Source organism: Dipodomys merriami, unplaced genomic scaffold (assembly GCF_024711535.1).
Source record: "Dipodomys merriami isolate MVZ:Mamm:240054 unplaced genomic scaffold, mDipMer1.0.p SCAF_82, whole genome shotgun sequence".
In the NCBI taxonomy this organism is placed as follows: Eukaryota; Metazoa; Chordata; class Mammalia; order Rodentia; family Heteromyidae; genus Dipodomys; species Dipodomys merriami.
Window position 1 is genome coordinate 3,705,001 of NW_027206424.1, and position 20,000 is coordinate 3,725,000.

The following is a 20,000-nucleotide window of genomic DNA, read 5'->3' on the forward strand; positions in this document are numbered from 1 at the left end:
TTTTCAACACTGCCTTGGAAATCAGAGAGGGCTTCTAAAGAGAGACAGACAAAATTATATCAAAGGGGAAGAAAAATTATAAGCTTGACTTATCTTTAATGTTATACATCAAAATGGAATTTCTCTGATACGTGGCGCGTGCATAAACAACCAGGGCAGCTTTTGTCTTTGCTGAATTTAAATGAAAAGTCCCCTAGATATTAATATGTGGACTTCATTTGTTAGCCTGCTAAGTCAGGGACTTATAACAAAAGCTTTGTAAACAAAAGATTAAACTGAATCGAGCTTTAGAAAATGAAAGGAAAACAAGAGTCAAGTAATCACAGATCAGACTGGGGCTGCTTAGATGGAAATCAGCACGGGCTACTGGAGTGGAAAATGTTTAATTGAACTATTTCATTACGCAGAAGTTTATGTCCCTCTCGCAGAATCCAAAATATTTGTTATCAGAAAAGCCATTCTTTCTTCTTTTAAAGAGAAGGTCCTTCGGAGAAGCAATGGGGGAGAAAGAGCCTTGCACCCCTCTGGCCCTGGCATTCCACCATCCTCTACAGTGGCCACGTCCAGGCTGGGTGCCCCTAGCCCCATGCACCTGTCGGTATAGCCGTGGGCACAGAGTATCTACTGTGCGCACCCCCCCCCACCTCTGCCCCGACACCAGAACTAGCCTGGCAGTGACCCGCCCATGCAGGGCTCTTTGACTGACCTTGGGTAACCTTTCAGGATCACCCGGATGTCTGGGGATCACCTTCTGCAACCTCTGGAAGCCGTAATCTATGGTTGGTTCATTAAGGGCTGTAACAGGACACAGAAACATAGATCAGGTTAATCACTGTCATGTCATCCGTCATGCCTTTACTGCATGCTTCCACATACATGTGTGGCATTCCTCCCCACGGCCACGGCAAGAACCCCCGGATGCTGGCACTATCTTAGGAACTACACTTCCCTCTCTCTTTTGCACAGAAAAGCAATGATTATTTCCAATCTATAATTAGATGGGAACAAAGTCAAAGGGTGACTCGATATATTGTAAAAATGGCGGTGCAGTCACAAAGTGGCAGGTCTTGGGGCCATCTATAGCAATCACCACCGCTGTGGTGTGTCGCCGGCATCACACCGAGCCTTCCACACTGGCCAGGAATTTATGGGAAGCTGGCAATTATGACATATGTCTGGCTATTGCTAGCCTCAGATTTATCCCTGTGGTCCTTTTTTGTCTAGCATACTGCCTGAGCACAGAGCAGGCAGGAAGAGCACTTATTCTTGCGAAGCTTTAATAATCTGTGAATGGCTGACTACAAACTGATGTAGAGCGCGATCGTTCTACAGCTGCAATCCACCAGCCCCACGAAATTGCCGACCACAAATAGTAATTAATCTTTTTATCCCTCAAATTGTAATTTTGACTATGAACTCCGCGTGGCCATAAATCAGAGGCACACGCGCTGTGTACAGTGCGTGAATCACGGCCAGGACTCAGTGCGGCTGCACACTGTGTTTAACAAGCTTTATAAGAAGCCATTGGGTTTTATTATGGCTCTGCCCGACTCCAACAAAAACTGAGCCCCGAGGCCCGGGGACGCGAGTTAAGATGAAAATACTTATTAGAGTACATTACTTCTTGATGTAGGTATCGTTTTCCCATGGAGTAACTCCACAGTGCATGGCGCAACATAAATCAGGAGGTTTTCGGAGACTAATAAGACCTGCCGCCATCTATTCATTACTCCGCCCGCAATTTGGGCCATCACTCATTAGTAATTTGATGATTAACACCACCCAACTCAGCAGGTCTGCAGAGTGCAGGGGAAGACAAAGGCTAGGGCTCCCTAAGAGGAAGGTTAGAGTCTGCCTTTCAAAGTGTTCTCCACAGTAATCGGTCACCGTTATCCTCGAGTGCCGGGCCGTCGGTGTGTCTTGTAAGCAACGCGGGGCACCTCACGTGTACACTCAATAATACGCCCGAAAGTTGAGGACCACAATATGATTTGACATTCCATCATACATCCCGGAGACAAAGGTCCGCACAGGAATGTGAAGTAAGACATTTTCTTGTTAATAAAGCATTGATCCGAGGTATTGATTTTACATGACATGGCTTTTGCTGGGATTTTGCCCTCTTTTTTCCTTTGCAAATAGCAAAGCTCTTCAAAATGCCTCAGCGTGTGTGACACTGCAAAATTTCTAACTCTCTGTGATGTAAATTCTATACGTGTAAAACCACTTCATAATCAGACCATTAATCATCAGAAGCTGTCAGCGTTGACTTGGGGGACAATTTGTCATGTCTCCGCCTGGGCCCGGGCAAGGGTGTCAGGCAAGAGTGCAATTTGGGCATCTGGGCGGATGGGCAGCTTCTCCGGCCTCACCAAACAACTTGGTCCAAAAAAAAAAAAAAAAAAAGAAAAGAAAAAGAAAGGTTGGACAAAGTGTTGTGTTTCTTGATCGGAGAACAAAAGAGGTAGGCCACCATGCGTTCCGAACATGTCAGGCTTCCCCTCTCTCCCAGCTAATCACCATGACTGCTTGACTTAATGAATCGGCCTGATGAAAGGTGATCAGAAAAGATAGATGGGCGGCCATTATTGATTTCATGCAAATGCCCCTGACAGGTGATAGACGCTTTAATGCGCGCTTTCAGAAGCTTTATGAGTTGTAATAGCCACACACTCACTCTGGCACAGGCATTCTCTAATGTTTCAGTGGAATTGCTAGTCTTCTTCTATGACCACAAATATCTTAAAGCAGCATAAATACAAGGGCACCTTTCACCTGCCCACGCGGCCCACCAGTGCTGATGGATGAGCACAGCACACTAGGGAAGTTCAGGAGTCCACGTGTGCCAGGGCGGTCCCCACAGGCTGGCTACGCCCCAGAGAAGGGGCTGGGGCTGTTGCTCCAGTTTGAAATCCCACCCAGGGACCCAGCTACGTGGGAAAATTCTAAAGCCCTGCCCCTGCTTCGTGGCAGGAGCAGCGGCTGACATGTTAGCACAGGCCTGTGAGGCGCTGCTTCTCCAGCCAATGCACAGGAAGCCTCCAGGAGCAGCCGGGTCTGCTGGGCTGCCTGGCCCTGGTGAGGCCCAGCCACAGTGGCCCGTCTAGTCCACAGCCCTCCAAACCACACTGAGTCCACCCTCACCCCATGCTCGATGAAGCGAGGGCTCACCAGGGCCTCACAGGCAAATTCTGCGACTGGAGGAGAAGGAACGGGCCTTCCCACACACCTATTAAACCCTCAGCGTGCCACATGTACAGCTGAGAGCCGAGCCCAGCCCAGGGCAAGGCACTGGCCCGTCCAGTCACAGAGCCCCGAGCCAGGCCAATCAATACCACTTTCCTGTTTTAGAACTGGGTAATTATGAGGGGGAGAGATTGCCTGACCTTTCACCTGCACTGCATTACTTTGCTGATATTAAGATAAATTGCCTGATTTTGGGTAAACATATGCTGCAATTCAAACTGTCAGCACTGGTTTGCTCATGGATAATTTGTATTGATCTCCTAGCTTCTTCCCAATTTTGCTTACTGACCTCGTGGATAATTAGAGAAGGAGCCTTGGGTGAGCTCAAGTCGAGGATGAAGAAGAAATATGAAGAAGAATAAAGCAAATTTGTTTTATGTTAATATTTGTCGGTCCTCCCCCACATCTGTCAGCGTCGGGAGAGCCGTAAATTAATGTACTTGGCTCCCGAGCAATTTATTCCAAGGAATTATTTAGCAGCATGCTTAGGCCCCAAACATGTGTCACTGGGTTAAATTAATTTAAACTCTGCCTTAAACACAACAAAAACAAATGTTATTTTCTGCTGAAGGGGAAAAAATACATTTCCTCAAAATTATATTGTAAGCCTCCAACTTTCTGCATGGAATTTTCACATATCTGTATCTGGGAGGAAAGGCTTTATAATAAATGCCCCACCCCACCCCACCCCACCCCCCCCCACCCCCGCACACACCCATACCCACACACACACACCGGAAGTAATTAGTGCCCGTTATTTGTCTTGAATTCAAATTTTGCTAAGATGGGTGGTTGCGTGTAAAAGATGAATGTATGTGTGGAATTATATCATTTAAGATATGTCAGATTAGAAGGCTGTTGTATCAAAAGTCATAAAACAAATCTCCCCTGTGAAATATCTCTTTATTAACCGTGCCATAAGATATTAACATTCCTCATTTAGTGGAGGGCCTTTTATCTGTTTCAAATACATTATTCGTCCTTTTAGAGATAAACTGTATTAATATCCATTTGAGTAGACTACTGCGGCCTAATGCATAGTAATTTTTGTTGGAAAGCTTTTATTTTAGAATAAGAAAATTACACAGCAATAAAACCTGAATGAATCAGAAGCTAGAATAGCCGGGAATCACATTCCATGCCAAATGAAGCAAGCAGCCAGGCAGCCTGTGAAGGGCCAGATATCTGGCTATCATGTGCAGGCCAGTATTCAGCCTGGGTCCTACAAATGGAGCCTAACATGACCCCACAGACTCCACAGGTCTACGCACCGGATAACCTGCAGTTCGGGAAGGATTCATATTTAAATATATTTGAGTGTACTGGAGTTAATCTCGTTACTTTACATGCATTAAAGTCATAACAGAAGAAGCATTCTAAATATTTAAGTCATGCCCACGTACTGTGGGATTAATCATACTGCAATTGATAAAATTTTAACGGTCTGTGATGTCGGCTCAAGTTGGGATTGCCAGAGCTAATGTGGCAGTGGAAAATGGCATTGCGCTTTGAGCTGCAGCTGGGGCCAGAGCAGCTCCAGCCAGCCTGCCACAATTAGAAACGTACCAGCGGGCAGCAGCCAGTAGGGTTTTCTTTCTGGTGACATCCGTACTTGGAAGTTCTCATGTTGAGAGCTGAACTGTCTTTGTCATCTGGCCTTGCCTGGAGTTCTGTGTTGCTCTTCTATACCCCAAAATGTAAATGACTGTCTTATCAGGCCTGAACAACAAGTCCATTAGCGTGTGAACCTCACTCAATGAAGCAAGGGGACGTGTTCGGGACCACTGAGTGGATAACACAGAGAAAACATTTCAGCGTGGAGGACAGGCCAGCCACAGGTCACTTCTCAAAGAAAGGACATAGCCCAAGGAGCGCCCTCCCTCATCACTCCCTAAGCAGCTACTACATGCCCCGAGCCTGGTTATGGGCACTCGCCAGCCACGGGAAACCCACGTGCACCCGTGGCCCAGGCAGCCCAGGGGCCCCGTCTTGCCTGCAGATGGGGAAGGAGGAACCTTCGTGACAAAGCTTGATTGTGACCACCCCCATCCCAGCAAGGGAGGCCTGGGTCCAGCTGCCAGCAAGCAGTGCATCGCCTTCCACCACTGCTGGAGTAATTGCTCTTGCGGTACAGTTGTGTTTTTAGAACAGTGCCATAAACACACGCGAGGGAGACGATCAGGTAGGAAACAGCCATTTGTAGCAGGGCCTCCTGATTACTGAAGCCGAAGACCAGCACACAGAGACAGGAGAAGTTTTCCTCCTGCCTGAAAAACCTGACTCCAACAACAACAACAGGAAGACATTCATTTGCCTCATTCCAGCTGCTGGCTGCAGCTATTACATGAGCTCCAGTTTCATTTCAATAATGATCATCTTCCTGTAACTTCCCAATCAGGCATTTGTCATAATGCAGTAATTTTCTTGCTACAAACAGATCCTCATAATGAGGCAGTTTTTCACATTAGCAACATAACTACATAATAAGAACATCTGTAGTTCCTTTTGCGAGGGACAAGAATGTGCTTCAATGAAAGCAATGGGTTTGTTAAATAAGATATAGTATGTTTTACTAGGGATACCCAGACCCTGCCCCAGCAGACTGTGAGCCGTCAGTGTGCCTGAATGAACACAGGTTGTAATGTGTAAAAATTAAATAAAGTAAAATTAAATTGCTCAATACAAAGACATTCCTCTAGAGGGTGTTGGTGATTTCAGTGACAAAGTGCTATTTGCTGACAAGTAGTTTACACATTAACCAGCTGAATCCAGGGGGGAAAATGCCAATAGCAATTATATCACCTCGAGGTTATTAAATGTCCCACTGATAAGTAACTAGGTGAACTTGACCAGGTGATAAAGACTGCTGTGAGCAAATGATTGCGTGGTGAAGAATGCGTCTCTGCCTGCTGTTTCTCCAGATAGCTTTTCTTTCCAAAATGACTGTATAAAAAGTTGCATTAAAAATGTGTGGCCTCAGAAGACAAAATTGATATTTAGCTCCCCCGTGAATACTTTCGCCCACCCCTCCCACCAGAGCACCTTCATCCTTCTGCCTCAAAAACATTACACAAAGTCTGCAAATGCCTGTTTTCTCTCCCTTTTTTCGGCTTTAAAATGATGCTAAGTTCCCCACTTTATCATCAACTGTCTCTCCAAGTGCATTTCATCTATAAGAAATTCAGATGCTCGGGAAATTAAAATTTCAAAGATCTGCTGCAAAAAAAAAAAAAATCAATGGGGCGAGATCAATGCTCATAGAAATTTCATGAACTTTGAACTGATCCGGGCATCATGATGAGAGGTGGTGGAGTTTCAGGCGGCTGACGGCTCCTGGTGCAGATGAAAAGCGGCCGGGTAGAAGAGAGGAGGGCCACATTTTAGATGGGCTCTTGCTTTCATATTTTGTCCAACAAAAAATTAATTTTTAGTCTATTTCAGTAACAAGTAAAAAATAGGAAAAAGAATTCTACCTGCCTGACCAACATGCAATCACCCCCTCCCTTCTTAAGAGCACCTAATACTTTACACATTAATGCGGCCACGAAATGAAATTGGTTCCCTTTGCAGCCGATTGCTGGTGCAAATTAATATTGTAAAATGAAGATCAATACATGGACAGGGCCAAATCAATAGTGGCTAAATTATTGCTGCATTTTCCTCCTCATTCAAGATGAGTTGTGTTTTCCTCTCAAAGTCAATACTTTGCAGCTTTTCTCATTAATTTCTCAATAAATTTGGCAATGAATTTCAATCACAGAACTCGGCAGGGTGAGCCCGGCATTGTGGTGTGCATGGGAAACACAAAGGCCACGCATCCTCTGCATCACTCAGCCGGTGCTGGTCTGCAGCCGCCACCTGGCTCCCAGGTGGCCAAGGGACCAGGGGGAGACACACCGAGGCCCTCACGCACCAAGGTGCCATGTAGGTTTGCTCTCATTAAGGCAACTTTGGCTTTTCTGACCTACTGGCTGTTTGGGGGTGTGAGGACCCCAACACAAGCCAAGGATGTAGCTCAGACGCATCCACGGGTAGCCTCTGTCTCACACTAATTCCTCTAGAATTCCTGCCAGCTACGAGTGTCTTCTGTCTGGAGTGTTCTCCAGGTGGGAAGAGTAGCACCTGACTTTTAATTGGAATCCAGAGCCACTGCATTCATATCGGGAATATTGTTGTGATTTTCACACAGGCAGCCCACCCGGGCCACTTGCACAGGACCCACTTCTATTCACCACTGCCTGGCTGTGCATGGTGGCATTGGGATGTGATGCCAATCACAGAAAGGGGACAGCTCCTCTTCCTTGGTACCAAAATAATACCCTTGCTGACAGCTACTGGACCACATTCAAACACTCCTGTTTACATACCTCCGAGAGTACACAGGAGCCCCGCTTCTATAGTCACGCCGAGCTACAGCACCAGGCCCGGCCAGCAGTGAGGAGCCAAGGCCTTGGGGCCCGCCGGCCACCAGCATGGACAGGCACCCCTGAGCAGCGGCTCTGAGGCCCTCCAAGGCCCTTGCGCCCCGCCCCCACCCCTTGCTGTACCGATATTTTAAGCCATTCTCCAGGTGAGGAGACTGGTGCCAGTGCATGAGAACCACCCTCGACACAACAGAAACTGCATGCACACATGCTGCAAAAGACACTCTTTGCTCCCAAAAGGAAAGCCAAGTGTTGCTATGTCCCGGTCCTCTTGGACACTTCCCAAGGGAGGAGGTGTTCCTACAAGCACACAGGAACGCACCACACGCTGTGGAGAGCCGTTTGGCGGTGGGTGTGGCCGTCTGCACCCACGCAGGTCGGCAGAGGCTCTCTGAATGCTGCCCTCCCGCCTACACACACCACTGGGGTAGCATAGGGCAAAGTAAGCACCTCCCGGTACAGGCTGGCCAGGCTCCCATGGGAGCCCTTTCAGCACCCTTCTCCTGTCCAGGAGACCCCTCTTCCTGGAAGATGGAAGGTAGATCACTCATGGTGACCCCCGGCCACATGCCTGCCCTCTTCAGGGCAGGGCTCATAGCAAGCACTCGGAAACGATAAGACATGAGTGCTGGTATCTGGTAGATAACAGGCCAGTACTGAGCTACTGTGTCTCTAATGCTAAAAGAGTGAACATGTCCCTCTTACCTTGACACAGAACTTGCTCACAAATGCTTAGAGCAGGACTCTTCCCATATCTGTGTTTATGAACACGTAAGCGCATGTGGCACATCCATACAATGGAATACTATCCAGGCAGGCAAAGGAACTGGGCCCCAACACACTCTACCATGTGGTGAATCCTGAAAATGCTCTGTGCTCGGTGAAAGCTGTCCAGCCTCAAGGGTTGCGCTGTGGCCTCTGCAGGTGTGAAATGCCAGAGAGACGGGCAGTAGAAGGGCAAGCGTGTTACAGAGCCAGGTACTAGCTCTCTGCCATCCTCAGCCACACTCGGAGGGCTGGGGGAGGTGTGAAAGGGATGGGGACGGAGAACGGGTACAGAGAACGGGTGCACTGGCCATGGTGAATTAGGTTGATGGATACACGATGTGGTAAAAACACAAAAAACCAGGGCTGGGAAGGTGGCTCAGTGGTAGAGCGTTTGCCTTGCACGCATGAGGCCCTGGGTTTGATTCCTCAGTACCACATAAGCAGAAAAAAGCCAGAAGTGGCACTGTGGCTCAAGTGGTAGAGCACTAGCCTTGAGCTGAAGAGCTGAGGGACAGCGCCCAGGCCCAGAGTTCAGGCCCCACAACCGACAAAAAAAGACACACACAAAAATTTACCTGTTCATTGTGGGGGAACTTTAAGACATGCACTAAGAGAGGGGCTCACCCTTCTAGGTTTGCATGTGATCTGACAATGTGGTGTTTGCAGTATTTGTGGAAGAACGCTAAGACCCACTGTGGGGCAGGACAGCGCCCAGTGTGGCTGAGGGATGGGCAGACAGCGCAGGGACAGGACAGGACCCAGTGTGGCTGAGTGACAGATGAAGAAAACATACTCCCAGCTAGTAGCTTCATTATGAGACAATTAGCCCTTTCCGATCTCTTTCAACTCCTGGTTTTATAGGTTGAACACAGAAAAGGAACATTCAGAGGTAAAGTCTTAAAGCCATGGCCAAGACTAACAAGCACTGGAATGCTTAAAAGCAGGGCCTTGAACACAGGGTGGTGGTGGTGTCTCAGAGCAATCAGCCCGCTCCCACAGAAGCTGCTGAGCCCCCAGTACCTACCCCAGACCCACAGGTACCTGGTCCTCCCTGTCTTCCCTCCCACCCTCCAGAGCTGCCATGCCCCTCTCCTGCTCCTGTCACCAGCCCACATAGGACTCGCCTCTTCCCCAGGCCTGGAAACTCTTACACAGTACCTAGCACGCGCCTTTTCCAGTACTAACTTATTTTCTGCATCCTATTGCATTCCTACAAGCCTAAGACAGGATTGTAGTACATCTTTTACTGTGGACAGTGCCAAGTGTGCAAATACCAGGCACAAGGCCACCAGAATGAGGCCAGGGCAGCGTCCTGGGGCAACAAGCCCACTGCCAAGTGGACAAGTGTATGGCGTCCCTCTGAGACCCGCCCCCCCCCCCAGAGCTGGATGGTTCCCTTCGCTCTGACTCACCCACAGTGCCCAGCTGAGGCCCAGACCCAGGCAGACATCAAGCAAAACTAACCCGAGAAGCTACAAGAAAATGCCAAGCCACTTGGATGTGAGCTTCCCTGTGACTTTAAAGAGAGAATTTGCTCACCATGAAAATCACTCCAATCAGTTGTTCCCTATGCCCACAGACAAGCAGCAGCAGGACAGCAATGCAGCGTGGGCTGAGGAGGAAGGTCGCACAGGGGTAGATAGAAGTGGGCCTCCACAGAGCAGCCAGATGATAGCAAGCAGAGCCAGGGCTCTGCTGAGCTGTCGGCACAGAAGGTGAGCGCTGCCCAGTGCAGCTGGGTGAGGGCAGGGCACCCAGTGAGCCTCCCACAACACCATGCCACATGCTCAGGCCACCCTCTCGGATCACTCAGTTACCTCAGAACGCAACTGCCCTGCTCACCATGTGAAGAACGCCAAGAACATGCGTAGTGTTTGGATCGGGACACTCCTTAGCCAGATGCGCCAAGGGTGCCACCATGCCACCTGGTATACCATGAATAAGTGGGGGAGTCCTGCCCCTGGGCTTGGTGCCCTTGAAAAGCTCAGTCCTGAAAGGCCCAGGCTTGGGGGATGAGTCCATACTGTGACAGGAGCAAAAGAAATTACCAGAAGAAGGGTGAGAAGATACTGCCATTGCATTTAATATGCTTATGTAAAAACTTGAGGGGCGGGGGAGGAGGGGGAAAGCGAGGGAGACCATGGAAGATGCAACGTGGATCAAGATGCATACTCACACGCATACTCTGACTTACAGAACTGTCACCTCTTTGTACAACTGCTTAATTTTAAGTTAAAACAAAAAGCCAGGTACCAGTAACTCCCATCTGTAATCCTAGCTACTAGATCTGCAAATTGTTGTTTGAAGCCAGCCTGGGCAGGAACATCTATGAGACTCTTTATCTCCAATTAAGCACCAAAAACAGCCAGAAGTAGCACGATGGGCTCAAGTGGTAGAACTAGCCCTGAGTTTTAAAAGGCCCAGGGACAAGCCAGGCACTAGTAGCTCACGCCTGTCATCCTAGCTACTCAGGAGGCTGAGATCTGAGGATTGCAGTTCAAAGCTAGCGCAGGCAGGAAAGTTTGTGAGACTCTTATCTCCAATTAACCACCAGAAAACAGAAATGGTGCTATGTCTCAAGTGGTAGAGCACTCACCTTGAGCTGAAGAGCTCAGGGACAGTGCCCAGCCCCTAAGTTCAAGCCCCAGGACTGGCAGGAAAAAAAATTTAAATTTTATATATATATATATATATATATATATATATATATATATATATATATATATTTACAATGTAATTACCACTGCATGATCACTGGTTGTGGCATATGAATCCATAAGAAGATCCATGTGGGCCTCAGGCCATAGCAATCCCTTCCAAGCAAGAGGGGAGATGGCAGAGATCAGAGAGGCTAAGAGATGGAGGCAGCATGTGGCAGAACAGCCCCCACACACAAATCCAACGCCATGGCTACGGTGCCCATGGAGGGCTCAGAGACACCCAGCCCCATGTGCTGGCAACGGGACTTCCATGTACATAAGGCTGTGATAGATATCCAGGACCAGAGAGTGGGGCTAGAGGGAAAGAAAGAATAGGCGACCAGGGCCACACTGCACCTTTAAGATGTGCTCTAAGCCTAGCTACTCGAGAGGCAGAGACAAGAATAGTATAGTTCAAGGCTGGGCCAAACAAGAATGCTTCCAAACGTTTATCTCAAAAACAAGCTGGGCATCAGCACATAACTGCAAGCCAGTCCAGGAGGGGCCCTAAGGCCCTATCTGAAAAACAAAGCAGAAGCCAAAGCACTGGAGGGGAGGTCAAGCGGTGGAGGGCCTGTCTACTAAGCACAGGCCTGAGTTCAACCCTCAGTACCACAGAAATTCATCCACCAATCAGTCACTTAATCTGCCCTTTACCATGACAGACACCAAGAACCACAGTACCCACTGCACGCACGTAGTCTGTGGTGTAAACTTTGGTACATTCTGTGAAGACTTATGCCTCACTCCACAGGTATATCTGAGTGATCCCATGCAAGTAGATTGTTCTGTGGCTTCTCTAGAGTACCAGAAAACCATTCTGTTTTCTGATTCAGGGAAAGCTCCACACCACTAAGCCTTGTACACTGTTGTTTTATTCCAAAACCATTCAAAGGAAAGAAAGGTGCATTTCCTACAACAAATCATTGGGCTGTTAAATAATAATTTTCTGAAAGCACTTTGTCCATTCAAGCCTTATAGCTCCAGGTACAGACAGCCCTCAAGACCTACCAAAAATAAAGGTGTGATGTGGATACCTTCTAGAACCCTAGTTGTCTGGCTGCGGGCTGTGGTGTGTCTCTGAGGGGTGTCCAGAGAGACCTTGTATCAGCCCCTCTGCACCAGCAGAGCCTTGAGTCTCCTTTTAACCAAGAGGCCTGGTCTGCCGCTCCCTTGGTCTTCACAGCTAAACCATGCCAGTGTCTTCACCAGAGTGACCTGATGGGCTAACTTCAGGCCTGACTGCTTTGCTCTGCTCTTCAGGTGGCCACCTTCATGCTGATGTGCACTCAAATGGTCATTTACATGTGTCCCGCCTACAGCCTGCCCTCCCCCGAGTCCTGCAGTGCCCTTGGAAGAGCATGCTCTCCAACCAGAACTTGCAATCTGGGATGTGACCCCTGACAATGCTCCACAAAGCCCCAGGGTGATTTGGAGATGGGGAGCCCACCTCTGGAAGGAGCAGGATAGGAAGCAGGCCGGGCCGGCCAGCACTGTGCACATCTCGCCCTAGCTAAGTGGAACCAGATGACCCCTTTGTCCTTTGTGGAAGACAAATGGCCATGTCCTCATGACTACGTCTTGTCAAGCCGTCCTGAGGAGTCAATACCTTCACCTTGATGTGGAAACTTTGTGATTTATCAGTCCGTCTCCCCTCCCGGGCTGGTGCGGGCCCTTGCACACACAGCCAATCGGGGTGCAGGGAGCAGACTTGGTCACAGCCACTTGGAAAACAACCAAAGCCCCTTCTATGACAGACAAATGTGTCTTGTTAGCAACAGCCCAAAAGCGCTTGACTTGTACTAATAACAGAAAGGCCATGCTGGTCACCGTGGGTCTAAAGACGAAGCACCCTGTCACCAGCCTGGTTGGGAAATTAGCAAATAATGTTCTTTTCCTTGATAAATGGGTGACAGCTCCCTCTCACCAATCATTTTTAACATTTTGATGCATGCCTATGATCCCACTGGAGGGGCAGAAAAGTTTACTGGCCCTCAATTTTCACATGATGAATGGAACTCTCTAAATGTGCGATTTCTGTATGAGGTATAGTTCATTTTAAGCAATTCTAGTAAATGGGTGTCACTGATTAGGACAAATAGTCTACTTGTGCCATAGCACAAACGGTATGTCTCATTCTCCTGACCTCCTTCGAGACAGGAGAGAGGGAACCTCAGGGACCTGGGAGGCCTTGTGTGGCCTTCTTTAAAGGGATACATTATCGAATGATACCGCCAGCACCCACTTCACATAACTAATTATGGCCGAGCGTGGTGCTCTACCCCACCAGGAATGGATGGCAGGTGGGGACCTGCCCTCTCTGCCTTTTGAGGCTCTGCCTCTAACATCCTAACACCCCAACAATGGCCACTACCCGCCCGGCCCCCGGCCCCCAGTAACAGAGCTAAGGCAGGGGTACACACCGCATAGTCGATGTGAGAGAATTCCCATCTGCCATCCATATTTAGACAAAATGACCAGAAGCAGAGGGGAAGCCAGTTGCAAGGAGAGATTGTGCTGTTTGCGTCATGCACTGGCTGGGTGAAGGTCCACTTCTCGGCAGGCCTCATGATGGCCTGAGCAGACAGTGTAGCCCCAACTCTGTCAGGCACAGTAAATAACTTGACATAGAAGCCAACAGATCCAGAGCTATGCATCCTCTTAGGGATGGGCCAAGAATGACGCTGAGACCCAGACTTCCTCAGACGCCTGCGCACTGACAGCTGGAGACTCATGAAACCAGTATGGATGCAGCCGTACCCACAGTAAGCCATCAAGGACAGTGGGCAGCTGGCTGCCTCTCACCTCCCTGGCTGTTCTTGGCTGACACGGCCACGCCACGTGCTAGGACTCATCATGATAGAATGTCTCCTGGCTATGTCCACATTTGTGGCTAAACACTTGCTGAAGTAATCAGGTGGTTTACATTTAAGGAAGGCATTAGCATTGGGTTTAGCAGAGTGAAAAAGATGATATGATTTGTGGGTGGCAATTAAGAATCATTTGCTCTGTGGATAGAAGCGATTTGTTTGAAAAGCCCCAGCCTGGGAGAGAACAAGCTGGAGCTGGAGCTGGAGCTGGAGCTGGAGCTGGCTGTGGGTTATTGTGGGCAGTTATTGACTCGTGGTGCAGACAGAGCTCCAAACACACAAGCAATCCTCCCACACTCCCGAAACACAGAGACCCTGTGAGGTGCAGAAACGGCCCGGGGCAGAGTCAGAGCCCCCTGCACATGGCCCAGCCCGCAAGGCACAATCTTTCATTACAAAAAAGAATACCAGGAGAAACATAAAACACTGTATCAGAAGGAACACCAATTGCCTCTGACTACTAGATGGGTAGGTGCTGCCCACCTGACAGCAAACGTGTGACGTGTGTGTGTGTGTGTGTGTGTGTGTGTGTGTGTGTGTGTGTGTGTGTGTGTGTGTGTGTGTGTGTGTGTGTGTGTGTGTGCGCGCGCGCACGCGCGCGGTACAGAGGGCAATCACTTTATGTTCCTCTAGCGCACACAATGCAGACCTGGGGCTGGGCCAGGTATGTGCTGTGTGTCCACCTGAGAAGTGTCCGCTGCTGCCTGCCAACATCTTGTTGAGTGACTGGGCTCAGTATGTTGCAGGAGAGGCGACACGTTGACTCCCGTAATTTGTGATAATTTCTTTAATTGAGCAAAAGAAATCTCTAAATGCCAAGGGCAGGAGGCACTAGGAGCAGCCCCCTTCCCCTCGCCTTGTCATGGGTGGAGTCAAGCCACCACCAATGGCCTCCATTCTTCGGTTTAATACGAAGCCATTCTGTCAAGTGACAATTTTAAGAAAACAGGAATACACATGCCTGTGGCCTAATGCTTCACACTTGAAAACATGTCCGTAAAAGTAGTTTTCACGAGAACATAATTTCAATTAGAAGCATACAAATTCCAATCTGTCTTAATCAACTAACACCATAATGCTACTATTCTAATTAAAAAATAATTTCTTTTATTACTCTTAACCGTTTGATGTATTTCTACTAGTGAAATTATGAATGCAAAACTGCTCAATTTGCCCACACTGTGAGTTTCCCAGGTAAGATATCCCAGCACTATTTTAATTATTATTAAACAGGCAAATGGCACACTATTAGACAAATATTGAAACGAGCATTCACTTATTAATTTGCACATTCACTTTTAAATGCGGCAAATATCTCATTAATTTAATTTTAGGTGCCCACCAGTTTATACTGCATTTTACAGTCTAGAAGGCAATTTACTATTAACTGGCAATTACATACACAGTGATTGTTAATTCTGCTCCTAAGTGCTAGCTGCTTGGAAATTGTGCTCTCTCCCTCTAATTTTTGACCTTCTTACAACAGGGGTGAGGCACACTGGGAATGCAAAAGACTAGTGCGGAGGAGCTGGACATGTCACTTGTGACTCATTCTTTTAATTCACCATGCTAATCAACTGAGCTGCCACAGCCTCCCAAGGTAATTGTGAGTGGAGTGCAGTGGAGAGCAGTAGGGGCTGGTGGGTGGGCTTGGCCTGCCTTCCCCTTCTGGGGGGAAGAGGCTAAGCACGACCACTCTGAGTTGACTAATAGGGTCTGGGTCTGAAGAATCTAGCGCTCAGGTCCCTGTAAACAACAGCTCCTTTAGATGCCTGGCGAAGTCCCGCCCCGCTTCTGGCAGGCCAGGGGGAGGCCCCTCCTCAGTGCAGGTTCATTATCCTGTGGCCCAGCTGCACCCCCCCCCCCCCGCTGGCCTCATGCCGGGAAGGTTAAATGTGAGGGTGTCCGGCAGCCTCCGGGGCCTGGGGACACTGATAGGAACCAGACGCCCCGGGGACGGCGCCCATGTCGGGACATGCAGAGGGGCTGGTTCAGTTTTCAACAGGGAGTGCAATTCTTGGTGATTACCTCATTGTCCCCATCCATTTGAGGGCAACACAAATCAGACAGAAGCTTCCAGGCCAGACAGGTTACGACCCCCCCCCTTTCCTCTGCTCCCTGAGCGTGTGAGCCCAGGACCCCTTTGCCCGCATTTGAAATGTATATTCCTGCTAAGGATCAAGGTGTGGGGGAGACAATGAATTAACCTCCAGCTAGAGAAAGCTCAGCTGCTGCGTGGTCTCCTTGAAAATGCCCACGCACGGGCACGACTGTGGGGGAGGAAATCCCTGGCCCTGGTCATGTGGGCCATGAGGTCCAGCCAGCCTGAGGATGCACTGGACAGACAGGCCGTGTAGACACGGAAGGGGAGCCCGCAGGCATGCTGGCGTGGCGGCAACCAGCTCAGAGTTGGTGAGGGAGGCTCCCCCTCCTGGAGAGGACGCCCCCCGGCCAAGGAGGGCACCCTGCCCGGACTGTCCGGAGGACCAGGGGCTGCGAGGGCTGCCCCTCCCGACCATGGGAGCCAGCTTCCCTGACACCTGCCAGCTCCTCCCACTCCCGCTCCCTGCACACCTGCAATTGTTTACAAGTGTTCAGCCCAGGACCTTTCTCTGCAGCATGGGGAGAAAGAAGGGCAAAGAACCCTCAGTGGATGGCAGGCAAAGGAAGAAGGAGGTGCCGGACCTCTCTGCTCTCATATTTCCTCTAAAGCAAAGGTGCCCATTCCCAGCCACCATACCACTGGGCAGACATCACAAAACAACCTCCCATATGCAAAGACACGAACTTGGAATCCACTCAAAGCTTCCCTGAGGACCAGCAGATCTCCAGACAGTCTTACTACCCGGGAACGGTGGGGGACCCTCATGGAGACTGGGTCAGGCTTGGTGCCCGTGGATACGTACTCACTGGGATGCCTCAGCCAAGTCTGACCAGGCGGATGGTAGAGCTCACCCAGGATCTCACCCTACACTGGTCTTGTCACAATACAAGTGCTAAGATACATCATCTCCACCACTAAGGAACTCAGGATTTGGCCAGGTTCCCCATGGGCCCCAACAAAAGCTCAAAGTCAGTAACTTTCCACAGGGGTACCTGTTTACTGAGAGGCTGATGTGTGCCAAGCACTGTACAGAAGTTACACCGTTCCTCACCAAAACCCCATGTGGAGAAAAAGAGAGACTGGGACTAGGAGAATCTGAGAGACACATGTCCAGGTCTCAGAGCCAGCACCCAGAGGTACGAGGCTGTTCTGGGTGCTAACCAGGGTCTCTGCATGATAGCGCCACTAAAGCTCGAAGTCCATGGCCAGAGCCTCAGATGTGTAATCCCAACACCAAGTTACTGTGAGGTTCATGAGTATGTGCACCACAGGGCTGCAGCTCCTATGTGGAAACGGTCCTGTGACGAAGATGCTGGTAAGGCTCCCAGGGCCCCAAGTGGATCTCTCACCTTCCCCAGGAACCTGGCATCTACAGAGGTATGCTGCCCCTTTCTGCACACAGCAGCACTGACTTGTGGGAATGCACACATGCTCTCCACTTACAATGGAGTAACAAGCCCAGTGTAGGTTAAAAATACCCTCAGACAAAGAAGCATCCAATGCACCTTACCCACCACACATCGTGGCTTAGCCTGACCTACCTCAAATGTGCTCAGAACACTTCCAGCAGCCCACAGTGGGGTAAAATCACTCAGCACAAAGCCTGATTTATAACACATGGTTCAACAGTTCACATAACTTACTGAACACTATACTGAATTTGAAACACGGAACAGTGATATGTGTGTGCTTCTGCCATGATAAGGTTGAGAAACCTGAAGCTGACACATCTGGACTCTGGGACCATCCATACATGAGTGTTTAAAAGCATGTATGGTCTTCTCTGTCATGTCTTTATTTCTTAATATACTAGGGGTGTCAAACTCTGAAGGAGCCACACTCTGGCAATCTCTGGATCTTACAGGAGTCCAAGAGTGTCTGGGCTTCTGCAGTGGGCGCGGGACACACGGTCACTTCAGCTTTTCACCTGCCTCTCCCACAGTCCTTCTGTTGGGGGCTCCTGGTTCTGTTTGGGTGAGCACCCGTTTGGCTGGGGGTGCTGGACTGTAATCCAGGCACATGCCTGGGAAAGCCCTGGACCTTCCTAAAGAGAGAACCAGCTGGGAATGCCCACGACCTCCTTACCTGCAAAGCAGAAGGGGCCTGGGCATCCTCAGTGTCACCCGCCTGCTGGACAGAGGCGAGGATGGCACCCAGTGGAAGACCAGACCTGCTCCAGGAGGCACTGGGGTAGTGGCAGCTCAGGGACGAGGCCCAGCCCTCCCAACCTGGGTCCCCAGCACAGACGCCATTTACCCGCACACTCCTCTCAGGTTCCTCAGGGTCCCAAACACCAGCACTGGTCCCTCCCACCCTCCTACCTTTGCCAGGTTTCAACAGGTGATTTCTAGCATCATCAATGTCCCTCAAACATGACAGTTCGGGGAGCTGGCTAGGACTGGAAGCCCAAACACAAACGTGCCTTGGGGCGAAGCTTATCTGAGGCACTTCTCAACAGCACTCTCAGGGCAAAGCACTGTATAAATGCCTGTAGGTAGCAAGCCGCGGAGGTGCGGAAGCACGGAAGCCACCTCTTCTGCTGACCTGAGTTTGTCCAGCCCACTCAAAGAACATGATCCTCTCAGAGCAGCAGTGCCCTGCGGCGGTTAGGCCCTTCGGTTAGAGAGTCCGCTGCTCACGGGGTGTGCCAGGCCATTACTCCCCCCCTAGCCTCGGCGTGGGAATGTGAACAGGTGTCTATCTGGAGCAGAAGCCCCACCCCACCCCCCATCTGGCCAGGCACAGGCATCTCCTCTGAGGGAAGCAGGGATGGTCCTGTTACAACTCCCACCAACACACTCAGCTCTATACCTGGGCAGGTATAGGCCCTCAAAGGGGAAGGAGGGCACCAGGTACCAGGACTAGCTAGTCCCATCCCTCCCCAGCTGTGTTAGATGGGAACCATGCAACTGATAAGTACAGCCAGGAACCCTGCCCCTGCCTGTGCAGCCCGTGACCCTCCCAACCATCTCCCACCAGGCAGGAGCACCCACCACGGCCCCACAGACGCCAGCAGCTCGCACTCACCGGTGTAGACGAAGCGCCCGGGTGCACCTTTGCAGAACTGCTTGGACTTGTAGGAAAGGGTGACCTCCACGACTCCGGGGATGTGCCGGGGCGGGGTCTGCACTCGGATGGCGTGGGGAGTTATCAGCTACAGAAACCACACAGGAACAGGCGCTCAGCGGCACTCGCCCTGAGAGGCGGACACTTGCCAGTTGGATATAATTGCCAAAATGAGCACAAATTGGACCGTCGTCCTGGAATGCTCCCTCCTAGCTGCCACCCGCCCAGAGACTCGGGGCCTACGGTGCTTTAAGGAAAATATCTGCAAATGATCCTGGGTTTTAGTTTGCAGGAAAGGCCACAGGGCATCATGCATATGAAAATTGCCACCATATGTCTCCTTAAAAAAATGCTTCTAGTAATTCTAACACTAATTGTTCCAGGATACTAGGGACCTCCTACAGCCGGCTGTAAACCCAAGGGCTGCGGGGTGGGGAGGCGGGGCTGCCTGTACCCACTCACATAAGCCAGTGAAGAGAGACCTCACAATAGGTGAGGCCATCTGGAGAGAAAGTGGCCCTTCGAGGTGGACCGGTCAGGCGTCAGGCACTTACCTCACTCCACACCAGCATAGTTCCAAACACAACTTGAAGGCCGTCGAAGAAGTTGTCTCCGATTATGATCACAGTGGCACCCCCCGTGGTCCAGCCTTCACTGGGACTGATGGCCTTGATGCACGGAGTAGCTGCTCACACAAGACAGAGAAGACAGACCTCAGAATCCAAGCCGCTGAGGCCGGCCGGCCGCCTGGCTTGCTGCAAGTCCCGCTGGCCGCCTGGCGAGGAGAGGCCTGCTGCTCCTCCAGACGCAGCAAAGGGCAGTC

The 20,000-nt window shown here is 50.1% G+C and overlaps 1 protein-coding gene across 9 annotated transcripts in view; it reads right to left on the bottom strand.

The window, feature by feature from the left end:
• The window catches only part of Ebf3 (EBF transcription factor 3), a 120,509-nt gene that overhangs the window by 11,382 nt on the left and 89,127 nt on the right, over positions 1-20,000 (bottom strand). For all 9 annotated transcript variants that reach the window (XM_070011349.1, XM_070011347.1, XM_070011345.1 and 6 more), the window contains exons 9-11: positions 19,732-19,862; positions 19,139-19,265; positions 707-795 (exon numbers count right to left, since the gene is read on the bottom strand). In XM_070011349.1, coding sequence (XP_069867450.1) covers positions 707-795; positions 19,139-19,265; positions 19,732-19,862 — 347 coding nt within the window. The remainder of the gene's footprint in view (positions 1-706; positions 796-19,138; positions 19,266-19,731; positions 19,863-20,000) is intronic.